At 39.4% G+C, this 26,052-nt stretch overlaps 1 protein-coding gene across 1 annotated transcript in view; it reads right to left on the bottom strand.

Moving 5' to 3' along the window:
• Positions 1-26,052, bottom strand: part of RGSL1 (regulator of G protein signaling like 1) — a 43,277-nt gene that overhangs the window by 4,807 nt on the left and 12,418 nt on the right. The window contains exons 7-18 of the mRNA XM_070939269.1: positions 24,593-25,581; positions 24,045-24,107; positions 22,543-22,765; positions 21,742-21,849; positions 19,632-19,737; positions 8,913-9,106; positions 8,227-8,344; positions 7,013-7,109; positions 5,817-5,946; positions 5,164-5,347; positions 4,111-4,249; positions 1,194-1,318 (exon numbers count right to left, since the gene is read on the bottom strand). Of these exons, the coding sequence (XP_070795370.1) occupies positions 1,194-1,318; positions 4,111-4,249; positions 5,164-5,347; positions 5,817-5,946; positions 7,013-7,109; positions 8,227-8,344; positions 8,913-9,106; positions 19,632-19,737; positions 21,742-21,849; positions 22,543-22,765; positions 24,045-24,107; positions 24,593-25,581 (2,476 nt within the window). The remainder of the gene's footprint in view (positions 1-1,193; positions 1,319-4,110; positions 4,250-5,163; positions 5,348-5,816; positions 5,947-7,012; positions 7,110-8,226; positions 8,345-8,912; positions 9,107-19,631; positions 19,738-21,741; positions 21,850-22,542; positions 22,766-24,044; positions 24,108-24,592; positions 25,582-26,052) is intronic.

The raw sequence follows: 26,052 nt of genomic DNA, 5'->3' as shown, positions 1-26,052 counted from the left end.
CTCACAGCTATTTGAGGGACTTGTTGACTCTAACTGGTGAGTAAAGTGTCAGTTCTTCCACCATCCCATCCTGCACTGGTAACCTGGGCTTCAGCTGCAAAAATAGGGAGAAGTGGCAGGAGAAATGGGATACCAGATGAAACAAGGCCACCTCTGTTGGTAGACTTGAGTATGGATCAGTTGCAGTTCAGTGCCGAGTCTGCTGGTTGTGTGAGGATTGTGTGAGGATTGTTCAAAGCAGAAAAGCATCTTCTGCTTTGCTGGTCAGACTCTACCAATGCCACAGGTCAAGGGTCATAGAGGGCAGAGGGAATGACCTTGATGGACAGAAGGATGCGCTACTACCAAGACAATAGTCAGATGCAAAGGTCTTGAGAGAACATCTCAGACAAACCTTTCCTTAGTTCACATAAAGGAAAGTGTGTGTATGTGGGTGCGGGGAGGCACATTTAGCCTCCCCGCTGTTACTATACCTGCTGCAATAAAAGTGGTCCTGACCTTTAGGGCATTGATTTTTTTAGTCTGGTCTAGCTGGCTGGGCTGACACTTGATAGCAGATCTTGACAGATGATGGGGTCTACACTGTACAGCTGTACAATTAGTGGAGAGTTTCTACTTACTAGTGAGACTAGAAAAGAGAGGACAATGACACCAGGGAGTTTAACCTTACTTACTAAAGCTTTAATAACATGCCCAGATATTGTTATCCGGTGACAAACCAGAACACAGGTTTTAGATGCAGGATAGGGATTGATAGTTTAGTTTAGTTGGTTGATTAGTCAAGCAGTCAAATCAAATCATAATGGCAACAGGCTAGAAAGCAGAAGATGGTAAATTTAAGTCCCGTCTTAGTTATGAAAGCCAGCTGGATGACTTTGGGTCAGTCACTCTTTCTCAGCCCAATTCACCTCACACGGTTGTTGATGAGGGAGAAATAGGAAGAGGAAGGTGTGCTCGATATGTTTGCTGCTTTGAATTTTTTGTAAAAAATAATAAAGGCAGAATACAAATCAAAAAATAACATTGCCAACATGAATTGGTAATAAGTGCAGCAAATGCTAATCCTGTATAGATTTCTGATGAGTGGAGAACACCTCAGTTCTGCATTTGGAAAAGGCTCTATAAGAGTGTCTTAACATACATCTGAAACATATATATACAGCAAATCTATTCCAAGTGATAAAAATACTTACTTCTTCCAGAAGTATAATAAATGTGGGAAGATGGCTATTATAGCACCATGATAAAGAGTCCTGTTCATCACACCTTCAGAAATTAAAGTCCGAATTTGAATACACTGTGCATCTGTGAGATTGACCTGATCATGGAAGATATCATAACTAAGTAAATAAAATCTATTTTCAAATAAAATGTCATAAAGATGGATAATTATGTTAGCCCATCATCAAAACAGAAACAGGAAAAGTGATGTGGCTGTCCCCAATATCTGAGATAATGCCTTCAAGCCAAATATTGGAAGGCAAAGCTAACTTTGGAGAAGTTGCACTTTGTTTGCACTTGGTATTTTGCCTAGAATATGAACCTTCTTCACAAAATACCTTACAGGTGTGCATGAATATCACCTTTTAAGCACATTCTTGCCCTACGAATGTTTAACTACTCTTTACTAAGACCAGCGTAGCATTCAGTGGGACCTAATTCTAAAAGGCTAATTTCCCAGGAAAAATATCTAGATCAAAGACTAGATTCAACCAATCATGTTCATCATTTGTACATAATCATTTTCAAATTGTTACATATTGTTCTATACCTGGTAAAGTTCTGTCCGTATTGACCCTCACCCTTAATTGTACATATACAAACCGTGAAAAGTAAATCCTTCTGTAGTCAGTTCTCTTGATTTCATTTTTAGTTTTCCATTTTCTTGAATTAGGTAATGGGAAAGTTTCCCCTGTCCAGTTGTGTCCAATTGTAGGGAGTGGTGCTCATCTCCGTTTCTTAACTGAGGGAGGCATCACTGCCCAAAGACATTTCCATGGTCATGTGGCCAACATGACTATATGCTGATGCACACAAAATGCTGTTACCTTCCCACTGAAGTGGTACCTATTTATTCTACTTGCATTTGCCTGCTTTTGCGCTGCTGGGTGGGCAGGAGCTGGGGAAAATAACAGGAACTCAGCCTGTCATGTGGCACTTGAGTCGCAAGCCCTATTTTTCTGTACTAGCAAGCCTTTATTTGTTAAACATTGTTGTTTGCTATATAAACCATTGTTTCTTTTCTATAAAATGCTTCTTGTGTGGAAGTCCACAGAAGTATTTATGGGCATAGCCTGGGTCTACATCTTAGTAATTTGTTCAGATTTTCATTTGTAATATGGCAATTGTGATGCAATTTTTTTTTAAAAAAATTACAGTTTCACTTTACCATACCATAAAAAGCCATGCCATCCAAACCTCAGACCATGACTTTCTCATTCTAAGAGTTTCTTATTACTTAGCAGCATCCATTCCTTCGTCAACCAAACTACAGACAGCAAAATACAATTTAAAATCAGGTAATATGCCTCTTTCCTTTGCATCTGGGAGAAACTTATATTTATCCTTGATTTCTCATATGAATCTGGCTGTATCTTTTTGCCACTCTTCGAAGGGTACGCCTGAAAATGGGTATTGTCTGGAATAAAAACATTACTTCCCCATTTTTTATGAGGGTCATAGTACCCATTCAGTCCCTTGTCATGAACTCCTCTTCCTTTTCAATGCTGCAAAAAGGTTCCTGGGATTTAATGTCTCTTCCATACTTAGGTAAATAACTTTTGCTTTCCAGCTTTGTGATGAATTGAAAACTTCTATGGTTGCACGATTAAATGCCATCTGGTAATCCTAGGATTACTGCCCTTCATTTTAAAAATGTATTTATGCAAGTAGTTGATGAATGGGCACGATGGCCTTAGCAGTTAAGATGCTGGTCTTGTCAGCCAAAAGATTAGCAGTTTGCCACATAAGTACTGTGTGAGGGGTGAGCTCCTGTTTTGCCCAGCTCCTGCCAACCGAGCAGTTTGAAAGCATGCAAATGCAAGTAGATAAATAGATACCACCTAGTTGGGAAGGTAACAGCATTCCCTGTGCCTTTTGGCATATATAGCCATGCCCCTCACGTGACCACAGAAGCCCCTTCAGACAATGCTGGCATCCTGGGCTGGGAAATGGAGATGAGCACCACCCCCTAAAGTTGGACATGACTGGACCTTTTTAAGAAGTTGATGATCAGTAATTACCTTGAATTCTTAGCCCCAGAAATAAACTTTAAGTCAGGAGTGTCCGACCTTGGCAATTTTAAGACTTGTGGACTTCAACTCCCAGGATTCCCTAGCCAGCCATACATTAAAGTCCTAGGGGAGAAAACAAAGGGAAGGAACAGCTCATGTTGGCCACTACAAGGCTTTCCTTCCTCTCTCTGAAATTACATCCCTAAAATCGTTCAGGGACAGGTCTCATGTTATCAGACCTGAACATACAGACCAATCATTATCAGACCTGAACTTGCAGACCAATCATTATCAGGCCTGAACATACAGACCAATCATTATCAGACCTGAACATACAGACCAATCAAAAGAGCTGTGTAAGATTTATAGGGGAGAAGGGGCAGCACAAAGAATGAAAGAATTGGCAATGTTTACAATAATAAAAAATGAATAGCAAAAAAAAATTAATTTACTGATTTTTTTTTAAAAAATGCTTATTTTGTTGATTTATTTATTAAATTTATATGTCATCAATCTCAGTATCCAAAGCAACTCTCTCTCTATGTATGTAGGAAGGTTATCACCACAGACCAAAGTAGAAACTTCCTTTCTGAGCAAAGGGAGTTGAACGGCTCCTTTAAAACATAGGTCCTTAAAGATACAAATTTTGTGTTAGTGTGGGATGCAACACAACTGTGTTCTGGCTTTTACAAAACATGCCACTATTATCATAATAGTAAGTTGAGCTTTATAATGAAATCTCTAAATCTTATCTGTCCGTTTGCTCACTTCAGTGTCTATTCTCTGCCATTAAGTTGAAAACACAGCAAATGTTCTTTATGTTCCTCAATCACAACTAATTCCATTACCTTGGAAAAGTTGTTTTCAGATCTCTTACCCTAAGTTTAGGTGGGATATCTGAGTTCAGAAATAGTTTGGAGATCGTGGTCACTTTGCTCTTTAAGAAGGCAATATCCCTCTCTGTATAGAACCCAAGAGAAGCCAGCATGACCACAGTGTCAGATAGATGAAGAAACCTGTGGTAGTAATAAATAGAAAAAAGGAGAGACAGGTGAGATGGGAAGTACAAAAGCCCTCCCTTGGTGTAACAGAAATTGGAGGCAAGACCATATCACAGTTGATATCATCTGCACCTGGATTGGCAATGCAGCAAATAATAGGATATATTTGGGGTCAAGTGGATATTTCTTCCTGTGTCCCATTCCCATGCTAAAAGCTGTCATCTACGTTAATTCAGCATCAGCCTGATAAAAGTCTCTGTGTGTCACAGGTTGCTATGGTGAACTAAGAAGATGATGCCTCCCATGTTGGAGAATTTATTGGCCAATTATCAATTCAAACATGATACTGTATATCAGATATTTATATAAAGCAGGGGTGTCAAACTTGATTTCATTGAGGGCCGCATCAGGGCTGGGATGGGCTGGGGTGGGAGTAGCTCGTCCCTCATGTTGGGGGCACTGTGATGGCCCAAGCATTCTGTGAGGCTCCCGAGCTCCCAAGCTCCGTTTTGGCTGTGATGGCTTCCTGCAATCCTCTGCCAGTAAAACAGTAAAACAGAGCTCAGGAGGGCAGGCTGCAGCCCTCGCATGCTCTGTTTTTGGCTGTGACGGCCTCCTGTAACCCTCTGTCAGCAAAAATGTAGTTCAGGAGGGCCACCTGCAGCCCTCCCAAGCTGGTAGAGGCACTGTGGGCTGGTCCTTCACTGTTTCCAGGGCAGCCCCACAGGTCAGATCTAAGCATCCCATGGGCCAGATTCGGCCTCCAGGCCTTGAGTTTGACACCCCTGATATAAGGCCTTACAACATAATGCTTGATGAGTGTGACTGAAGAATTGCACCAGACACAATGAATGGGGCTAATTATTATTGGTCTGAGACTATAAGAAGCATGAATGATATGGCAAATGATATAGCATGGGTTGACTTACCTCTCCATTTCTAGATAAAAATAGAGATCATTCACCAAGAAGTTGACTGAGATGATGCGGCCACCAGGTAGCCTGCGCTTCACCTGTTGCAATTCAGGTTCTTCTGATGGTCCAGAACTTGGGCCAGAACGCCCACTAAATCCACTCTGAATTGCAGGCTTTGTTTGAGTTGGACTCTGTATATCTGGAGAGAAAGAGAGGGAGCATCTTCCACAAAAATCCATAAACGATAGAGGTATAAAAATAATTCAGTTCAATAATCTTCAATATTGGCTTCACTATGGCTTTGCTCTTACTATTAGAATGTTTTTCCTAGCTTCCAGTTGAAGTTGGTCTCCCTGTAAGGGACAGACTCAACCAAAGTGTCATTTGAGTGGAACCATTCCACACTATGTGGCTGAAGAGGTTTAGGTTAGAGGAATGGAGAAGCAAGGAAATAAGGATGTGTGTGTTAAAAAAAAATCCTTAAAACTCTCAAACTTCATTTAATTCCCGGTAAACCAAGTTAGTTTTGGATGCTGAATTCCTTTCAATCAGAACCAACTGATACCTTTTCTCCATTTCCTGGTTTTAAAATAAACCATAGCATAAAAGACTCCTCCTCCTGAAAAAAAATCCACCAATGTGTGGAAACAGAGAGATTTAGGACTCACTTTCCTTGTCGTTCTTCACCTCCTTGAGGAGAAAGTTCTCAAAGCGTTTGCGCTGTCCCACATAACTCATTGCCTTTCGGAACTTACAGACCCTCCTGATGAAGGCAGTAAGAATACACCAGCATCTTTTCTGGAAAAGAAACCATGGTTTGCATGCTTAGCACAGGGCAGCCTGATCGCTGACCTTGTCAATTCTCACATGTGAAATGTGAAAAACTAGAATAGAAGACAAAGAATTGGAGAAGATCACAAAGTATCAAGATCTGAAAATAGAAATTGAAAGATTATGGCATAAACTGGCCATAGTGTTCCCTGTGGCTATCAGAACACAGGTTACCATACCAAAACATCTTGGACAGCTCTTAGAAAATCTGCCCATTGACAAAATTTCCATCTGCAAAGGACCTCACTGTTTGGATCTACACATATTAATTACAACTTCCTAGGTTCTTGGGAAGAACTTGATATATATGAAGGTCAATATCAGTTAAAGAACTAGCAACTGTGTTGACTAAATAATAATAATAATAATAATAATAATAATAATAATAATAATAATAATAATACCACCACCAAATCAAAATAAAACAAAACAGGGGGCTCCACAGTCACTGTGATCTTAGGATCTGGGAAAACCACCTGATCTTCAGTAAATTTTTGAATGACCTAAAGATGGGAGCCGCACAAATCTCTGGAGGAAGATTATTCCAGAGGATTTTTTTCTCTTATTGTTTGCTTTATGGTTATTGTTTATGGAGTGTAAGTTTTGAGTATTGACACTTCCAGCAGATAAAGACTGAGGAAAAAAATAGCTAGTTATTTAAAGCCCCCATATTATTTCAGACTTGGGACACAGCATCTCAATTGATTAGGAGAATGTCAGGTCAGAATAAGGTCATCTCTTTTATTCAACTGATTCTCCAAGACAAGCCAGAAGTTCATTATTGCAGACAAGCTTTGTTTATTGAATGCAATGTCCTGCATCCTGGCTTCCTCTGAACCTTCAAAGCTTAGAATAACTTTTAAAATCAGAATCAAGGCAACTGAGTCAGCTGTTTATGAGTTCATAAATTCAGATTGGGTCTGAATATATGGCAGAAGGATGTAAACACAAATCCTGCCTCTTCAACCATCAATCCCTATGGAAGGTATGAATCTAATCCCTCCCCACCACTACTCCTTCAACCATCAGTCACCTGCTTGCTTGTGAATGGAGAATCCTTCTTTGACTTCCAACCAGTTGGAACAATGGCAATGTCACTATCAGGATATAGGCCTTGGTACATATTAAACCTGCCAGTAAAAAGGAAAATCATTTTGGTAAATTATTACTCCTTGTTATCTACTGTAATTCATTTCACTTGAAGATGTTTATAGGAGAAACTTGAGTGTAACAGGCAAAGGATTCCTAAATTGTCATACATTCTCCCCCATTTTTGGGCCTCCGAAATAATTTATATTCCTGATATAAATTTGTCATATGATAAGTCACATATGGGCAGTGTATGGACACAAGGCAGATCTCGCACAAAGGAGACTAAACTCCAACTTTACATCACCCCAGAACAAAAATACAACAGGTTTCCTTTGAGGAATACTATTTCCTTGTTATTTGCACTATTATGCCAATGCCTTTGTGGCTTTCCATATCACCACATACAGTCTTCTGACTATGGAATGGCCCAGTTGTTGTGGAAGAAGGAATTCAGAACCATCCCTTCAGGGCAGACAGAATCAGTTTATTTATTTATTGCAATAAAGGATCAAACCCTGGTATCGCTACCATAAAAATGGAGGTCTGACCGAAGTATGATTTTCAGCTCAAAGCATTTATACAGTTTCAAACAAAGGATTCTGTGAAGTCAGCAATTCATATGGTCATATACATTTGTCATTTTTAATTGACATTTCCTAATTACTGAGTTTGTTACTATCTTTGCAAAACAGTTATAATTCTTCTAAGAAGTTACTGAAGCATAATCTGGTCATCTCCTCTCTCCGACTTTAAAATGTAAATCACCTAGACTGTCCTTATCTGTGACAACTGAGAGGCCTTGAAGTAGAAATCCTACTTGAAAGGAATGTGCCTGTTTACGTGCTGGATACAATTACAAGCATTTTCTCTTTTACAATATTAAGAACAAAGAGGGCCCTTCAGTGATCATCTAGTTGGATCCGCTTTTACTTTATTACTTTATTTGTCACTTTCCACATTACAGTGGTGGGATTCAAATAATTTAACGACTGGTTCTCTGCCCTAATGATTTCTTCCAACAACCAGTTTGCCAAACTACTCAGAAAGTTAACAACCGGTTCTCCTGAAGTGGTGTGAACTGGCTGAATCCCACCACTGGAATGGCCCAAAACGAGCAATCCCCATGGCACTGTTTGGTCGTTGCTCTTTACTCACCACTTCTCTTCCAAGATCCTCAGGACTAACATTTGAGCAGTGACCAATATGGGAAGATGAACTGATGGTAACTTTGGAATCTCACGGATGACATATTCATCGCAATGCAGCAGTTTTTCTGGATAAGACAAAGTACATACCAGACATCTGGGTGATTGTTTTGTCCCTGAGTGACTCTGGGCCACACTTAGTGGTCATATCATTATAGCATTGTATCTTTCATGCAACTCTGAAAGAGCCACACTATTTATTTATTTTTTAGTCTTCTAAAGAAGATTTTTTAGTCTGAAGAAGAGTTTGAAAGAACAGCAAAGAGGTGCTCTTATGTAAAATCCAAAGCACTTCTTCCCCATACTTTTTTGAAGATTCAAAGCTCTCAGGTTGAGTTCTTCTCAAATTGGCTTGAACAAACCAGACTTGGAAGCATTTACAAGCAGCCAAGATCAGGAGGAGACCAGGAGCTTTCTGCTGAGACTTTTAAAGGCAATACTGCCCTTTCTCCCCTTTGTGTCATAGGGCACCAAACAGAAGGCCCATCCAGACTAGTAAGGCAGGAGCACAGACTAGTAAGGCAGGTCGCAGAAGGTCTTGTGGCTGGCAGCAAGGAGGTAAACTTCAATAGTGAATCATCCCTGAACCTATCTCTAGCCTTCTGAGGTAGAATGAGAGACTTGCTTGCGGCATACCAGGTGGAATAGGGCTGAAGAAGTAAGTCCGGACACACTCGTTGATCTGCATTTGCTGAATCCTGGGATCTAGCTCTTTTTTTATATCTTCTACAGTCAGGCAGAAAAGGAGTGGGGCTTCTGCATTGTGTAGCCTGAGGAAGTTCCTGAAGTACTCAAAATGGAGCGAGTTCTGCATCACTTCAGAGAGAGTTCTAGGAAGGAAAGAGAGATGAGGAAGCTCAAGAGGCTGCTTTTCCATAAAGCTACAATCTCAGAGATGGCGATGGAGTCCATTTAAAAACCACTTAAAAATGCATAACAGTAATATCAATAAAAGATCCATGGTACAGAAGCATATTACATGAGGCCTAGAAATTTAATTTTAAACAAAAGAGGATATTTCTAAACAAAAGATATGATTTGTCAATAATTATACAATTATTGAGACTTCCGGTTTGCTTGCCTCCGGTGAAAGACGGTCCCTCTTTAAGGACCGCCAGCCCCGCCGTCTGTAGAGCCGCTTCGACTTCGAGAAGCGGCTTGAAAACTCCAGAATCTGAAGGATTTGAAGGAGAAGAGTAAGCAAGGCGCAGGTCGAGCCCCTGTGAGCCCCCAGAAGTTTGCTACTGGGGAGGAAACAGGCGTGGCTCCCTTTCAACTTGCTGAGACTCTGGACGGCGTGGGACGACTCTGCTCGCTGCAGAGCAAGCCGGCTGCAGCAAACATCCAAATTGATCGAAATTAACTTCACTAATCAGCGGAAAAAACAACCTGAACCTTTAAACCAAGAAACTGCAAGTATTATTTTTTTTCTGTGACTTTTTGAGCTAAGCAAAAATCAGAGCGAGTGAAAGCTGCTTCAAAAATGGCACCCGGCTCCAGCGTTAACAAGCTGAGAGTGAGAGTGGTCTTGTAAAGCTATTCTAACAAGTTACAAAGTTGCGCTGCTTGTAACAAGCAAACAGGAGAAGAGGGAGAAAAAATCCTTTTTAAATAAGCCTGAGCTCGCTTCAGTTTAATTCTATTTTCAATTTGACTAAACCTGGGGGACTTTTTCAGAGGACTTTGTGGTGCTGGAAAAGGAAAGAGGATCTCCTTTTTCAGAAAATCTAATCTATGTGGCAGAATGGCTTCTAAAAAACAGGAAGGCAAGGCAGCAGGGGGGGATCCCCCCCCCACAAGTCTGAATAGCAGTTTCCTTCAGTTCAGCAGAGTCAGAAAAAAGATTTTGATTTTGAAAGTTTAAAAGAATTTATTACTCAGGCTCTGGATGATAATTTTCAAAAATCTCAACAGGAAATGGATGATAAATTCCAAAAATCTCAACAGGAAATAAAGCAGGAAATTATTGAAGTGAAAAAGTTGGTGAAAGAGAATTATGGCAAGGTGACTGATAAATTATCAAATGTGGTGTCTGGCTTGTCAGAAATTATTATTAAAGTGGACTCTAAATTGGAAGAATTTAAATCAGAAGTGAATGTCAAAATAAAGGATACTGATTTTAAAATTTCTGATGTGGATAATAAAATGCAGAGAGTTGAAAACGAAATTACAATGATGCAATTCCGGTCTATGGAATTCGCTATAAGAATTAGAGGTATTAAGGAGAATGACCAACAAGACCTGAGACAGGTTTGTGCTGATGCTTTGGCTGTGTTGTTAAAAATTAATCCTGAAGAGATTTTTTACAAAATAGATAAAATTTACAGAGTGAACTCGTGGGTGGCCAGACAAAGACAACTGCCTAGAGATGTGGTGATATATTTTACAGATAGAAGAATGAGAAATGATATCTTGCAAAAATCTTTTCTTTCTTCTGTGCAAGTGGAGGGAACTCAAACTGGAATTTATAAAGAACTACCGCCAAAGATGTTGAAAGATAGAAAAGATTTTGGTTTTTTAGTAAATGAATTAAAAAAATTACAGATTCCATTTCGGTGGGATGCTCCAACTGGTATAATTTTGAAGTACAATGGAGAAAGACATCGATTGAATACTGTTGAAAAGGCGGAACATTTTTATTATACTGTTTTTGAGAGATCACCATCCCCACGTACATCTACAGTGTTGGAGATAAAGGAGAGTGATAAGGAGAAGCAACCTCAGCAAGAGCTGGAAGAGCAGCCTAAGCAGGTTGAATCAGAGTTAGTGGAAGTGCAGGGAGCTACAGGAGGTTTTCTGGAGGAGCCCCTGTTAGAATCTTCTCCAATTTTGACTACAAGAGATGTGGCCTTGGACCTAGCTCGAATGGCTGAAGCCAAAGACCAGCATATAACTCGAGCAGTTTCTAAACAACTCAAAGAAAAACAATTACAGGAAAGAGCTAAGGCACAACAATACAAAAAAGGAGCCAAGAGTACTACACAAGAAAGTGAAGCCATGGGGGGAGCAAAGCCAAAGGTCTCGGAAGATATCCGGCAATTCTGCTCGTCGCTTCAAAAAGGTATACATGACGGTTAAGTTTTTATCTTGGAATGTGAATGGATTGAACTCACCACAGAAAAGGAAGAAGATATTTACATATTTGAGACAATTTAATAATGATATAATTTGCTTACAAGAAACTCATGTCAGAACACAAGATCAAAAATATTTGATAAATTCAAAATTAGGAATACATTTTATAGCTTCAAATTTGGAAAAAAAGAATGGTGTGGTTATTTACATAAATAAAAGACTATCAGCTAAAATTATAGAAGCAGATGAAGGTGGTAGGTTTGTAGCAATTGAACTGCACACTGTATATGGCCAAATTCTTGTGATTGGAATTTATGCTCCTAATCAACAACAGGATCATTTTTATAAAACTTTGCATACCAAAATACTGCAATGGGATTATAGATCTATTTTGATTATGGGAGATTGGAATGGAGTAATTGATTCCAAATTAGATAAAAAGAGTCTGGCGAAGTCAAGGATCAGACTACCACAAACCTTTTTTGATATGAAAGAAGATTTGGAATTAAAAGACGTATGGAGAATACATAACTCAAAAGACTTGGACTATACTTTTTTCTCTGATAGACATAGATCTTTTTCTAGGATTGATTTTATTTTATTATCAAATGACTTACTTGTTAAAACAAAAAGAACTAAGATTTTTCCAAGAACTTTATCCGATCATAGTCCAGTATGGATAGAAATTGAGACTGGAAAGACTGAGAGAAGATCATGGAGATTAAATGAAAATTTGTTTAGATATGAAAAAAATATAACAGAACTTAAAAAACAGATTAAAGAATTTTTTGAAATAAATTTGAACAAGGGTACCCCAATGGAAATTGTGTGGGATGCGAGTAAAGCGTACATGAGAGGGGTACTCATTCATATGAACTCTAAACATAAACTGAATCGACAAAAGAAAAGATTTGAACTGGAAGTAGAAATAAAGAATAAAGAACAGTTATTAAAAATCCAACAGACGAAAGAATAAGTGGTGCTATAAAACTTTTGAAAGATCAATTCCAAATGTTTATGGCGGAACAAGCTGCAACAAATTTACAATATGCGAAGCATAATACATTTTGCAATGCCAATAAACCGGGCAGATGGTTGGCCTATACATTAAGGAAGAAGCAGAGTATGCGGACTATTGATAGTATTGATATTGGAGGGAAAGAAATTTTTCAACAAAAATTAATTAAAGAAGCTTTTGTAGATTATTACACCAAATTATATGCTAAAGATGACATACAGAATGGACTTATAGAAAAATATTTAGAAAATAAAAGAGTTACAAAAATCACCAAACAATAAAAGGAAAGAATGAATCACCCTATAACAGTTGAGGAGATAATTGTAGCAATTAAACAATTGAAAACAGCTAAAGCTCCCGGAACTGATGGCTTGACTGCAGTGTATTATAAAACTTTGCAAGTAGAAATGGTGGAACAACTCAGAGATTTGTTTTGTAATATACAACAAGGGGGTAAAATACCCCCATCATGGAAAACAGCCTATATTTCTTTGATACCAAAAGAGCAAGTAGGTCCTAAAAAACCTGAGAACTATAGACCAATATCTCTTCTGAATAATGATTATAAAATTTATGCAAAAGTATTAGCCAACAGGTTGATGCCAGTAATTCAAGAGGTGATTCATGATGATCAACTGAATTGGTTAAAGACTGTATGATTAAGTGGGCACAAAATTTTGCAGAACCAGTGATGTTGGAAACATGGGAAAAAATATGGGTTCAGAATGTCAAATTTACGGGACTTCCTGCTTGCTTCTCGTCGCTGCCAGACGGTCCCTCGGGACCGCCAGCCCCATCGCCTGTAAAGAGCCGCCTTTACAACGGAAAGGCGGCTCGAAAAACTCCATTTCCAGGAGGAAATGTGAGATAGAGCAGGTGAGTGTAGGTAGAGCTTTCCGCGAAGCCCCCAGAGTTTTTTTTTTACTCTTGGGGGCGAGCGGATGAGGCTCCCTATATCACTCGCCGTTCGCTCCGGGCGTTGGGAGACCTCTGCCTTTTTGCAGAGCAAGGCGACGAAAACAAGCTTTTCAAGATAATTAACAGACTAAGTAAAGAGGATGAGATCTGGACCTGGACCTGTGACCCTAAATCGCAAGTATTTATATTTATTTTGTAAAGGATACTGAACAAAGTAAAAAAAAGAACTTTTAAAATGGCGACTGCCGAAGTTTGAGCAGGGAAGCTGAAAAGGGAAAGTCCTTCCATTTCTTATTAAGCCACAAAGTAGCGGAATAAATACTCCTGGCTACAATTGAAGAAAAAGCTCCACTTTTGTGTTTTCTCTTTCCTGGAGATTTGGTATTGATCTTGTTTGGAAAGAAGCTTTTTTTTTTCTTTCTTTGTTTTTCTTTTCTTTTCTAAGAGAGTTTGTCTATGTGGAAATATGGCGTTCAAACTTACAAAGCTAGACAAACAAGCAGTGGGGGGGGATTCCCCCATCTATAAACTACATGAACAAGTTCTAAACTTACAGACTCAGAAAACTGATTTTAATATAATTGAATTTCTCTTGGAGGAGATTGTAAGAAGGGATGAGATTGTGAATCAGAACTTTGAAAAATTTAAGCAGGAAATTAAAGAAATGGTGCAATTAAAGTTTGATATTTTGCAACGAAAGATTGCAAAAGTGACTAATGGTTTTTCAGAAATTGTTATGAAGTTGGGTACAAATATTGACTTATTAGAGTCTAAAATGGAGGAAATTGAGGATAATTTGGACAATAAAATACACAGAACTGAAAATGATTTGATAAACACTCAAGATAATAGCTTAGAAGAAAAACTTAAAATGGAAGCTGATTATAAGACTTGTAATGCAGAAAATATAAAACAACGGATTGAAAAAGAAGTTTTAATGATGCAATATAATCTCACAGAATATGCGATTAGACTGAGAGGATTACAGGAAAGCAACAGAGATGACTTAAGAAAAATATCTTCTGAATTTCTGGCTGGGATCTTAAAGGTTCATCCTGAGGAAGTATTTTGTAGGATCGACAGAGTTTATAGAATAAACTCCTGGATTGCAAAGCAAAGGCAATTGCCAAGAGATGTGGTGATTTATTTTACAGACAAAGAAATAAGAAATAATATCGTGCAAAAATCTTTTAATTCTACTCTGCATTTGTTTGGAAGAAAGATTTGGATATACAAAGAGCTACCACCTAATATGTTATTGGAAAGAAAGAAATTTGGTTTTCTGGTGACTGAGCTTAAAAAGAGAAATATTATATTCAGGTGGGACACTCCAGTTGGTATAATATTGAGATATCAAGGAGTAAGATATCAATTAAATACTGTTGAAAAAGCGGAAGAATTTTACCAAAAAATTTTGAAAATGAGTTCAACATTTTTATGCACAACACAAGATAAGCAGAAGGAGTTGGAAATAAAGGAAAAATATCGAGCTACAGAGGCCTCTGTAGATGAATTGCCTTTGGATTCTTTAGATACCTCAGCTGGATTATCCACAAATAAAAGAGATGTGGTATTGGATTCTAATGTGATGATTCATCAAGTCACAGACAAGCATGAAATCAATCAGTTGATACACAACCTATAGAAAAGAAATATGAGTCACAAAAGCAAAACCAACAAGATCAAGTTATAAATCAGAATGAAAACCGATCAGTCGATATACAACTCGTAGAAAGGAAATTAGGATGGAGATCAAACCCACAACAAGTCAAGAAAAAAAGAAATAGATCTCGCAAAAACAAAAATTTCTAAATTAGGCAACAGTGAAGCCAGTTATTTAAAAGATGGCTGAATACATGAAAAGATAGTTGAGGCGAAGTATTGGTCAATATTATCCTGAGGAGAGTGACAGACCTCTGCAGTGCTGTAATTTTGGGATGTGAAAAGGGCCTTAAATTGTTGGATTGGAATTATCCATTTTGGATTTTTTTTTTTTTGATAAATATATCATGCTTATCCTGAGCTATATGGCAAGAGAGCTATGCTGGGGCATGCAGAAGATCTGGTTGTTACCCCATTATGATGGTGGGAATTAATAATCCTGAAGAAATCCACTACTACAGATATTATATGGAATACAATTATAATGTCACTCGGGTGGTTGTTTTCCTTTTTTATATACATGAAGATATTTATTGTTGATGGGGGCAGATGATTGAGGATTTTTTGAACATTCTGTTGCAATTAGGATGCTATGTTACCCTAATATGGGCGATGGAGTTAACAATCCAGTGGAGAGACATCAAAGAAGATATTATATTATATGGATTATAAGTTTAAAGTCATTGATTTTATCTATATAAGGGAATATTTTTTTAGTAGGGTGGGCAGAAGAATAAAGATATTAAGAATTGTTATGTATGGTAATTTTGTAGGAAAGTGGGTGGAGACAGGTTAGTTTATTGATTGTTTAGTTTAAGAAAAGGGATGTTTAAGAGATACATTTATGGGACTGGAGGAAATGGATAGAGCTGAATAAAGGTTAAATTAGGATTTATTATATAGCTTTTTAGGGGAAGGCTGCTTTGAAATGTTATATTAATATACATTAAAGATTAAATGTTAAAATAGGATTTATTATATAGTCTTAAAGTGGAAGGTTGTTTTGAAATGCTATATTATATTATATTATAAATGTTATATTAATATATAGATATATGTATGGGGGAGGAGAAAAAGGGCAGATTATTGCTAAATTGGGAGTTAAAATAATGTTATTATGCTAAACTAGAAGTTATTATACAATGTTACAGTAGAATGTTATTTTGAAATGTATGGTAAAAGGGGGATGTAATAATATTATTAGAAAGAAAGGGTCAGTATTTGAGGGATGGAGCAAGGGGATGGTAAAATATTATATAATCTGTTACGAAGTTGGATTTTATTTTGAAGAAGTCACAGGGGGATGGGTGATGAGGGGGGGGTTAGGGAGGAGGGGGGAGAAAAAAGGGAGAAAAATTTGTATTTGAAAAACTTTTTCAATAAAAAAAGAATGTCAAATTTACACAATCGCAGAATTTGAGGGAAAATTTTTATAAAATGTTTTATAGATGGCATTTAGATCCCAAGAAATTGTCGTGTATGAACCCTAATGTTCAGCCAAAATGTTGGAGATGTGATTGCTTAGATGCCACATATTATCATGTTTGGTGGACCTGTAAGAAAGTTAAGGCTTTTTGGATAAAAATATGGTGGGTTATGCAGAATGTTTTGAAGAAAAAAATTCAATTTTCTCCACAATTGTTTTTACTGGGTATAGTAAAGGGTTTTACATTGGATGAAACTAAGTTGATATTGTATATGATAACAGCAGCGAGATTATTGATAGGTAAATACTGGAAAAATGAAGCTTTGCCCACTATTGAGGAATGGACTTTGAAGATGGCCAGCTTTGCAGAGATGGCGAAGATTTTAGCATATCTAAAAGATCGCTCACAAGAGACTTATGAATGGGAATGGAAAAAATGGATAGATTATGTGCAGAACAAATATCAAACTAGGAAGTATCAAATAGCTTTTCATTGAAAGTATTATATAAAAATAGAAATATTTGAATTTTGTGAAGATGAAAAATTACATGGGGGTTTGAGGGGTTCAGGTTTTATAAAAAGGGGATTTTGATGGGATTATATTATGTGGAAGTCGGGGGGGAGGGTTAGGGGGGGTTTGGGAGGGTTAGGTTGGGGAGTTTGGGGTGGGTTGGGAAAAATGGGGTGAAAATGTAATTGTAAAACTTTTGCAATAAAAAAAAATAATTATACAATTATTGACAAATCATAGGGTAATGAAAATTATACAATTATTGACAAATTATATTGTAACAAAAATTACTACTTTATTACTACTTAATACACAGAAAAGTATTTATTTTCTTCCCCTTATAGAACAGTACATACTCTTTTGTTTAAAATCAAATTTCTAAGCCTCATGAGAAGAGTGTGAGGATTAAGACAATAGAGACATGTGGTTTAATACCCCTCCTTTGAGGGGTAGTGACATGTGCTGACTTCCTGCAATTACCTGGACATGTCCCTGCACAGTTTTTTTTTTTTGCAAGTTTTCAGATGTAGTGTGCTGTTGGCTCGTTTCTAGAGCTGAGAGAGAGTGACTGGCACAAGGTAACCCAGCTGGATCTCTATCTATATGTATGTATGTTTGTTCAAGCATAACTCTGGAATGCCTCGAGCAATTCCAGCCAAACTTGGTACACAGATGACTTACCCTCTGGAGACAAACACTGTGGGGGTAAGATGCCCCTAAAACCTCTCGGGGTGTGTATGTGTGTTCCAGCATAACTCTGGAACACCTTGAGCAATTTCAACCAAACTTGGTATACAGATGACTTACTCTCTGGAAAAAAATACTGTGGGGGAAAGACACCCCTAAGACCCCTCAGGGTGTTTGTGTGTCCTGGCATGCAGGTGGAACATAGAGCCTAGCTTAGCTCCACCACGCATGTGCACACGCCTCCTGCCAGCCAGCTGATATTTGGGTCTCTGCCACGCATGTGCAGGGGGTGGGGGAGTGCAGAGGGGTTCAACGCGAGCCCCTCCAGCCCATTTTGGCTGCAGGGAGGCGTACTAAGTTAAAAATGGGGTGCGGGGGGGGGTGCGGCCCTCCTGCAGCCTGTTTTGGTTCACAGGAGGCTGTAGGGAGGCCTACTAGGCCCAAAATGGGCCCCAGGGCGGTCATGCACACATGTGCAGGAGGCACATATGGGAGGCAGGGGGGATTAGGATGAAAAAATACCTGAGCAGCACCAGGTCATCAGTTAGTTAGTTAGTTAGTTAGCTAGCTAGCTAGCTAGCTAGTTAGTAGTTAGTTAGTTAGTTAGGCTGTCTACTGTTGACCTCCTTACATTCCTAAGAGGTCTGTAAGGGGCGTGCATAAGTGCACCATCGTGCCTACCATCCCTGTCCTAATGTCCCCATTTATTTGTATCCATTTTATGTATTCATAATCATGTTTATAGTTATATCTGTTATGTTATACATGCTTGACAAAATAAATAAAAATAAATAGTTCAGTTATAAAACTTATTGTAGAAGCTGGAGCTTCTTTGTGCCTGGCTATATTCTCAATGCACAAGGAGAAAATTGACATGAGATCTCTGGAGGGAAGGAGGGAAAGAAATGTGGCAAATTAAATCATGTTTCAGAATATCCAAATGATGTTTAAAGAAAACAAAGCAAAAAGAACCCCCCTCTTTTGCTTCTAGGAAGCAAATCTTCCTTCCAGGTTTTTCCCTCCCTAAGGCTGTTTCTGATATCTCTTATTCACAAGCTTGCTTCTTCATACAATCTATGTTTTACATTGCTTATCAGCTCCAATACTGCTCTTTCCTCTGGGCCATGGAGACCATGGAAGTTTGCATATTTAGCAATTTAGGAAAAATCTCCATGATATTTACTTGCCTTGATCAGAGCCCCAAACTCTGCTTTGCTTCCTTTGATCCAGAAGCAGGGAAAATATACAATTTCACACAAGCGGCATTGTTATGCCTGGTCATTTCTTGCATGTCTGACTTCAAATTGGATTGCAGATTTTCAAAGCAATACCATCTTTACAATGCAATCTTACGTATGTTCACTTGATTAAATTCAAAAGGCCTTAGTCCTGAAAAAAGCATGCATAGGAGTATAGTAATAAATGCTCAAAAAAACAAAAGGTGGCAAGAAGTGGTGATCTAATAATTATATAGGGCCCTTGCACTGGTGCCAATATTATACCTCCCTGCCTCTTTGAAAAATTAGATGAACCCACCAAAATATGGTGTTGATAGTGTAGAATGAGTAACTAGCAAGGATTAGACCAGACCGGAGAACTTAATGTATTACACGAAGCTCCCATTGGTAGCAATGGAGGCTTCTGTTTAAATAAAAAAAAAAAACAGCTTTAGGGAAAATATCTTAACCTGGAGTTTGTGAAAGAAAGGAGGAAGAAATTTACTCCCTCACTCCATCCCTAATTCCCTGATCCATATTTTCTTTCTTTCTTTCTTTCTTTCTTTCTTTCTTTCTTTCTTTCTTTCTTTCTTTCTTTCTTTCTTTCTTTCTTTCTTTCTTCTTTCCCTTCCTTCCTTCCTTCCTTCCTTCCTTCCTTCCTTCCTTCCTTCCTTCCTTCCTTTCTTTCTTTCTTCCACCCTCCCTCCTCCCTCCCTCCCTTCCTTTTTCTTTCCAGCTGCTACATATTGAGCAAAGCATTGGAATGAAAGAGAATTGGATTGAGCAAAGAATTGGAATGAAAGAGAAGAATGTATCCTTCTGGGTGGATGAGATAAATACCTGGGCTTTGAAATGGGTTTCCTAACTGTAGCCTTCCTCAGGAAGGAGAAACTTGATCTGGCCCACTGGAGACTCCTTTTGGGAATCACTGGCCGAACAAACACTTCTGTAAAAAAAATAACAGGACATTTCCAGGTAAGTACAAGCTCTGCCTTATCTGATTTGTGGATGAAGATGAGCATAGAAGATTTGAAACTCATATTAAAACTTCAATTCACCTGGGCATTAGGAAATATAGATTAGGATCTGCTCACGCAACAAAATAAACTCCCCACTGATTAATTAATTGACATCATTATTGGCCATTTTAGATGCTTCCAGCTCTCTCCTGCTGCAATTGCAGTATCAGAAGCCATGGTGGCGCAGTGGTTAGAATGCAGTATTGCAGGCAAACTCTGACCACAGCCTGGAGCTCAATCCTGTCAGGCTCAAGGTTGCTCAGCCTTCCATCCTTCTGAGATCAGTAAAATGAGGACCGAGATTGTTGGGAGCAATAACCAAATAATATTGACATTGTAAACCACCCTGAGAGTACGGTAAAGCAGAGTTCCCTAACCTTTCTGCCTTTGCGGACTGGTGGTGGTAGGGAGTGGGGATGTGTGTATACATCACTTTGTGTCCCAGTTCTGATCTGCTCAAGGCCTGGTAGTGGGTAGTGGCCAGTGGTTGGGGATCTCTGCTGTAAAGCACTTTGGGGCAATATATACTGTAAGTCTAAGTGCTATTACTATTGCTAATTTATACTAACTGGCATTGCCACTTTCTAGCACCAAGTGCCCAGCAAAAGAGGCTGCATTTCCTTTGTTGAGTGGTCAGCAAACTGGGGTGGCTCTTGAAGGGAATGTGTCTCATCTCATGCTAGACATACCAGCAAGGCCGGAGGTTAGGCAGAGGGCACAAAATATGGGGCTGTGATCCCAAGAGACAAGCTGCCATGATGGACCGACTGAACATCTGCATGTTATTTTTTATAATTGTATTTGAGAGGGAAGATATCAGGGGTGAAATGTTACTGGTTCCGGCCGGTTCGCCCAAACCGGTAGTAAAAAATGCTACTGGTTTACCGAACCAGTAGTAAAAAAAGTAAAAAAAAAAAGTTCCAAAGATCAGCTGAGCGAAACATGATCATCGCAACTTTTTTTTTTTACTTTTTAAAGCATTTTTTATTACCAGTTTAAAGCATAGTAAAAAATGCTTTAAAAAGGTAAAAAAAAGGTTCCCAAACTCACGTGCCACAGCTCATTCCCACCCCCCAGCTGTTCTACTTACCTTCCGAAGCCTCCTTTTGGTGCGTACTGTGCATGCGTGCACATAGCGCATGTTTGGTGTGTACTGCACATGCGTGTGCACAGTGCGTGCTTGGCACACATGCACAGCCAGCGAACCAGTAGTAAACTGGTTCAGATTTCACCACTGGAAGATATATATTTTTAAATGGGAAGTGAAGATAGCTAACAATACCCAAGCAGCAATTGATTGAGGCATTTCCCTTATCAATTAATAATAACTGATAGGTTATAAGTGGCTGTCATTTTTCCACCAACCTCACCCACTTACAATTAGATTTTTCCTGTTCCTGCAGTATCTCGTATCGTCAGACTATCTTACTTCATTTCAATCATAAAATTTGGGCAACAAGAGCTGAAGTGCTGGTTACTCTGAAAATATGATATCCTTGCAGAATCTCAAGACTACTGCAGGAAATATAGGTAGTCCTTATTTAGTGACAGCCTGATTTAGCAATGGTTTCCAGTTCTGAAAGTGATGAAAAAATAACTATACAACCAATCATTATATTTACAACTTTCACAGATCGGTAAAGATGAGGAAAGCTGAAGTAGGATAATAAACACAACCATGGTTTCACTTTGTGACTGCTTTGCTTAATGATCAAGCCGCTAGTCTCAATTCAGGTTGCTAAACAAGGAGTATCTGTACTTTATTTTTAGATGCCTCCAGATGTTTTTTCTTTCCCTATTCTGAGATATTACGGTAACAGAAAGCCACCAATACACCCTAATCATCTCTATTGGGATTTCTATTCCATTTTCTTCCATATTGTTTGTGAACCAGATGAATTCCTCTTGATTGGAGTGCTCCAAGAACTCACTGCCTGATGGACATCTCTTGCAGAACTCCCGGAAGTTCTTGCTAAGAAGTTCCACAGCCATCTTGGGATTCAGCCGAGCCAGCTCCTCAAATGTCATACTGCCATAATCTGTTGTTATGGGCAGGGGGGAGAAGTGGGAAGAACAAGCATGGCAGTCATTAGTGGTTTTGAGCTATTCCAGTTTGCTACTCAGGATTTGTTTAAGTTATGGGGAAAGAAGTTACAACTCAGATGTAACTCAGTGCACCATGAAATTGCAGGTAATGTTGTGATTTTTTTATTTTTTTTTTGGAGTCACAAAAGGTTCAACCATGCATTTTAGTCCCTCTGGTTTCATTTTTACAAACAGTTTTGCCCAATCAGGAAGCAGATTCTAATTCAATCCAGCTAGCTTTGCTCTCTGAGCTAACTAATGCTGTCCCAGTTCTGAAGAACCAGCTCTGGTGGTTCCAGAGATGAATCTCTACAAACCTGATCTGCTTACACTTCTGAGAACTGGGTGGAAATCTACCTCAGGACATCTACCGGTAAATTTAAACCCGGGTCAAACAAATAGCAGTAAGAGACCTGTAGCAGTAGTGGCCTGTTTCACATAGCATGCTAAGCCAGTGGCTGACTTCCCACAACCAATCAGTCAGAGATTACCCCATCCCATTGTAGCTTAATCAAGCATGCTGTGTATCAACAGATAAGTTTGGATCCATGTACCCCAAATATATTCTAAATTGCTAACCCTGCAAGGACTCAGATCTTGCTCTCCAATTAAACACTGCTTTTGCTGAGCCAACTCTATCAATTTACCCATCTGTGGCACAACAGGCTCCAATTCCATGAAAATAGAGCCTCCCGTGGTCAGGTCCTGAATGCCCAACAGCTGCCAGTGGTCTCGTGTCAGCAGGTCAATGTCTCTCATGCCAGCTAAGGCCTGGCTCAGATGCAAGGATTCAACGATCCTTCTGATCAGCCGCAGGTTCTCAGTTCTGTCATACGGCTCTTCTGCATTTGGTTTCTTTTCCTTGCCACTCTGCGGAAGAAAATATAAACGTATATACCCACCTGGTTATTCAAAGCAGTGAATGTTGGAATCAGGGGCAGATTTCAAAACCCGTCACTACCGGTTCACTCGTGGGTGCATGTGTGCTTGCGTGCATACGCAGAAGCGTCCAGACGGTGGGCGGAGCCTCCCGCCTCTGCCGCTATCGATTTGCCTGATCAAGTGCGAACCGGTAGCAACCCACCACTGGTTGGAATACTACGCACTGAGATTTTGAGGCAGATCCATACGGAACTTTTTCCCCTCAGACTCTGAGATTGGACTACCAGATCTAGGCTGCTCAGTGAGATAGATAGAATCTTTATGAAACTCTAAAACTTTGATGCTTCCAAGTGATCACTGAAACTTTTTTCAGCCCAGATCTTGTAGGCCTATTCTGAGACACCTGGGGGAAGTATGTTCATCCTGAATCCTACTCTTTCCAATGTTCTACTTGCTTTCGATAGGCTTGTTGGGTGCTTTATTTTTTTAAATTACTGGTTTTCGGTCATCAAAGTCAGTAGCTCAATAATCAGGAGTGCTTGGAGAAATGGAAATATCTGTCTGCTAAAACTGACTGCTTTTTGCAAACAGTGCCTTGAAGGACTGCTTTTGAGTACAGCTCTGGCCTACTCCAATTGAAAGCACCATTCTTGAGCTATTCTGATGGCCTTTAATTGAAATTAATTTTTAAAAGCTTGTTTCAACAGGCCACAGACCCTCATGGCACATATTACCAAAGCAAATTCTAACATCTAACATCCATTCCTTCTGAAATCTGATAACTTTTCTGCTCCAAGACTGTATGGGTAGTCCTCAACTTACAACAGTTTCATTTAGTGATCGTTCAAAGTTACAATGGCACTGAAAAAAGTGACTTATAACATTTTTTCACACTTACAACCGTTGCAGCAACCCCGTGGTCATGTGATCAAAATTCAGACATTTGGCAATTGATTCATATTTATGACAGTTGCAATGTCCCAGGGTCATGTGATCACCTTTTGTGACCTTCTGACAAGCAAAGTCAATGGAGAAACCAAATTCACTTAACAACCGTGTTACTAACTTGCAATGGTTCACTTAACAAATGTGGCAAGAAAGGTCCTAAAATATGGAGCAAAATTCACTTAACAAATGTCTCACTTAGCAACAGAAATGTTGGGCCATGTTGTGGTCATAAATTGAGGTTTTGTTTTCCTTGCATTATATTTGGGTCCCTTACTTGTCTCTCCCACCTGAACTAACGATCTCCATAGCTCCCTCTTACCACATAATACAGGAACATTTTGTCATCATTCTGAAGAAACTCCTCATAGAGGAAGCTGAGTATCTAAAATGAACATAAGAACAACACCCAAGTAAATGATTTTCTTTCAGTTTCACAATAATTAATTAATTAATTATACTGCTCCTTTCCTTACTGTTGAATACTGTTTTCTCCTCCCATTTTTTGAGTTGGCAGAAAATTTGATGCTTCCATTGCCAATCCTTATTTTGCCTCTATTGTGTCTGTTCCTCCTAACTTCCTTGCAAACAATGGGTGAAAAAGCCTAGCAGATTTTATTTACCTTGGGTCTGCCTTTGGACAGTTTTGGAATAAGGGGGAACCCTGCAGAAAGTAAATGTTGTCAGAGCAACATTTATAAATGTGCCAGAGCACATTTGCGCCATGTTAGTTACAAGTGGTGAAGCACCTTTTCTATCTGTATGGCAAACCATAGGTATTGTGTACATCATAGCCCCAGGACCTAGCAAAGCTGCTGAAAGATTAGGTTGCTTTGCCTGGGAAAAGGATGGAGATGGTGATCTTCCCACCTTACAGACTTCCTTCTGTGCCTTCAGGACCCAGGGAATCACATGACCAGAAGGCAGGAGATTCTGCAAACTCTGGAGTGTTGTTAGTTTCAGGGGCAGATGCCAATTGTTGCTCTGTGTCAGATACAGCTCACAAATTCTTTCCCCCATCACGTGGCGCAGAAGGATGTTCCCTTCACCAAGGGAGCACAACATCATGCGCAAGAAGTCCTCCAGGTCATGCCACAGATCAAGGAGATGAACTTCTACTGCGTAGTTCCTCCGCAGCAAAAACTCCCTGAAGGGGCGTCCGGCACATTTGTCAGCCGTGAGTACCCAAGGAAGGAAGTCTAAGCATGGGGGAGACTTGATGAGAGTTTTCAGAGCAAGCATGGAAGGGAACTGCACTACAGGAGTGGAGGAGCGCAATTTGTTGTAGGTGCACTTGTCAGGGAACTCATCTGATACAGGGGAGGTGAGGAACTCGTTTGGGCTGCATTTGAAGTTCGGCGATTCATCAAAAGACGTCACATCTTCAGAGTCCCAGATGAGTTCTTTGTGACGAGGGCTGGGACTTGAGAAGCTCTTTCTGGAGAAGGTCAGCTTCTTGGGAACCGGACTACCTTTATATGATTTGGGCTTCTGGCTGCGGCCATCTTTTTTTTTTGCTTTGTGAGAAAGGCTCCTACCTCTGATCTGATCCCAGAGTTCCCTTTTGTTTTTCAAACTGTAGTAGGACTTTGTGTCCAGACTGCTTTCTCGGATGCTCATCGGAGGCAGAGCTAATGCCTTCTGCCTCTGCATGCCCATGTGAAGCGAGCGGTCCTGATACTTCTTGAGTAGATGGAGACATTTGGGCTCATCCTCCATGCTTAATTTGCAATGAATGAAGAAGTTGGGGAGCCAGTAGCTTTCAATCTTGAACAGGGCCACTTTCTGCATCTCGTATAGGATTTCCCTTCGAGTTTGGACGTGTTGCCGGTGAAAGGGAGTCTTTTTCAGAAGTGATTCTGGGAAGAGGAGAACAAACCAGAAAAAGAGGACTCAGGGATTTCCTTGTTTATGAAAGGAGGAAAAGAGTCTACCTGAATTCTTTAATTCTATGTCGGCTTGTAAATTTCTGATGTTTGGATCAGACCTAAGGAGGCCATAACTGAGCTGTTACTGCCTAGGCAAATCTTTCTGGGAATTTTCTGGCTGGGAATTTTGCAAGTTCAATTTGAGCCTATTTGCAGGGATGCCAGTTTGAGGAAGCTCAGATAATCCCAGCGTTCTGCTGCAAGTATTTTCTATGCTTCTGATAGCCGAGTCTTCTTTTGTGATTTAAAATGTTAAGGAACATTTCAAGCCTACACATGCACAGATTTGTAAAATGACTACATGTCAAAATTATACTCAAGTACCCCCATCTAGATTCTAAATGGCTGTGTGTTTATATGAAACATTTAACTAGTTAAAGACCTAAGAAGGGATCCATTATC

The sequence above is a fragment of the Pituophis catenifer genome, unplaced genomic scaffold, assembly GCF_029215685.1.
Source record: "Pituophis catenifer annectens isolate HBS135680 unplaced genomic scaffold, rPitCat1.0.hap2 SCAF_3, whole genome shotgun sequence".
In the NCBI taxonomy this organism is placed as follows: Eukaryota; Metazoa; Chordata; class Lepidosauria; order Squamata; family Colubridae; genus Pituophis; species Pituophis catenifer.
Note: the sequence above shows the minus strand (reverse complement) of the source record. Positions and strands in the feature narration are given on the sequence as shown.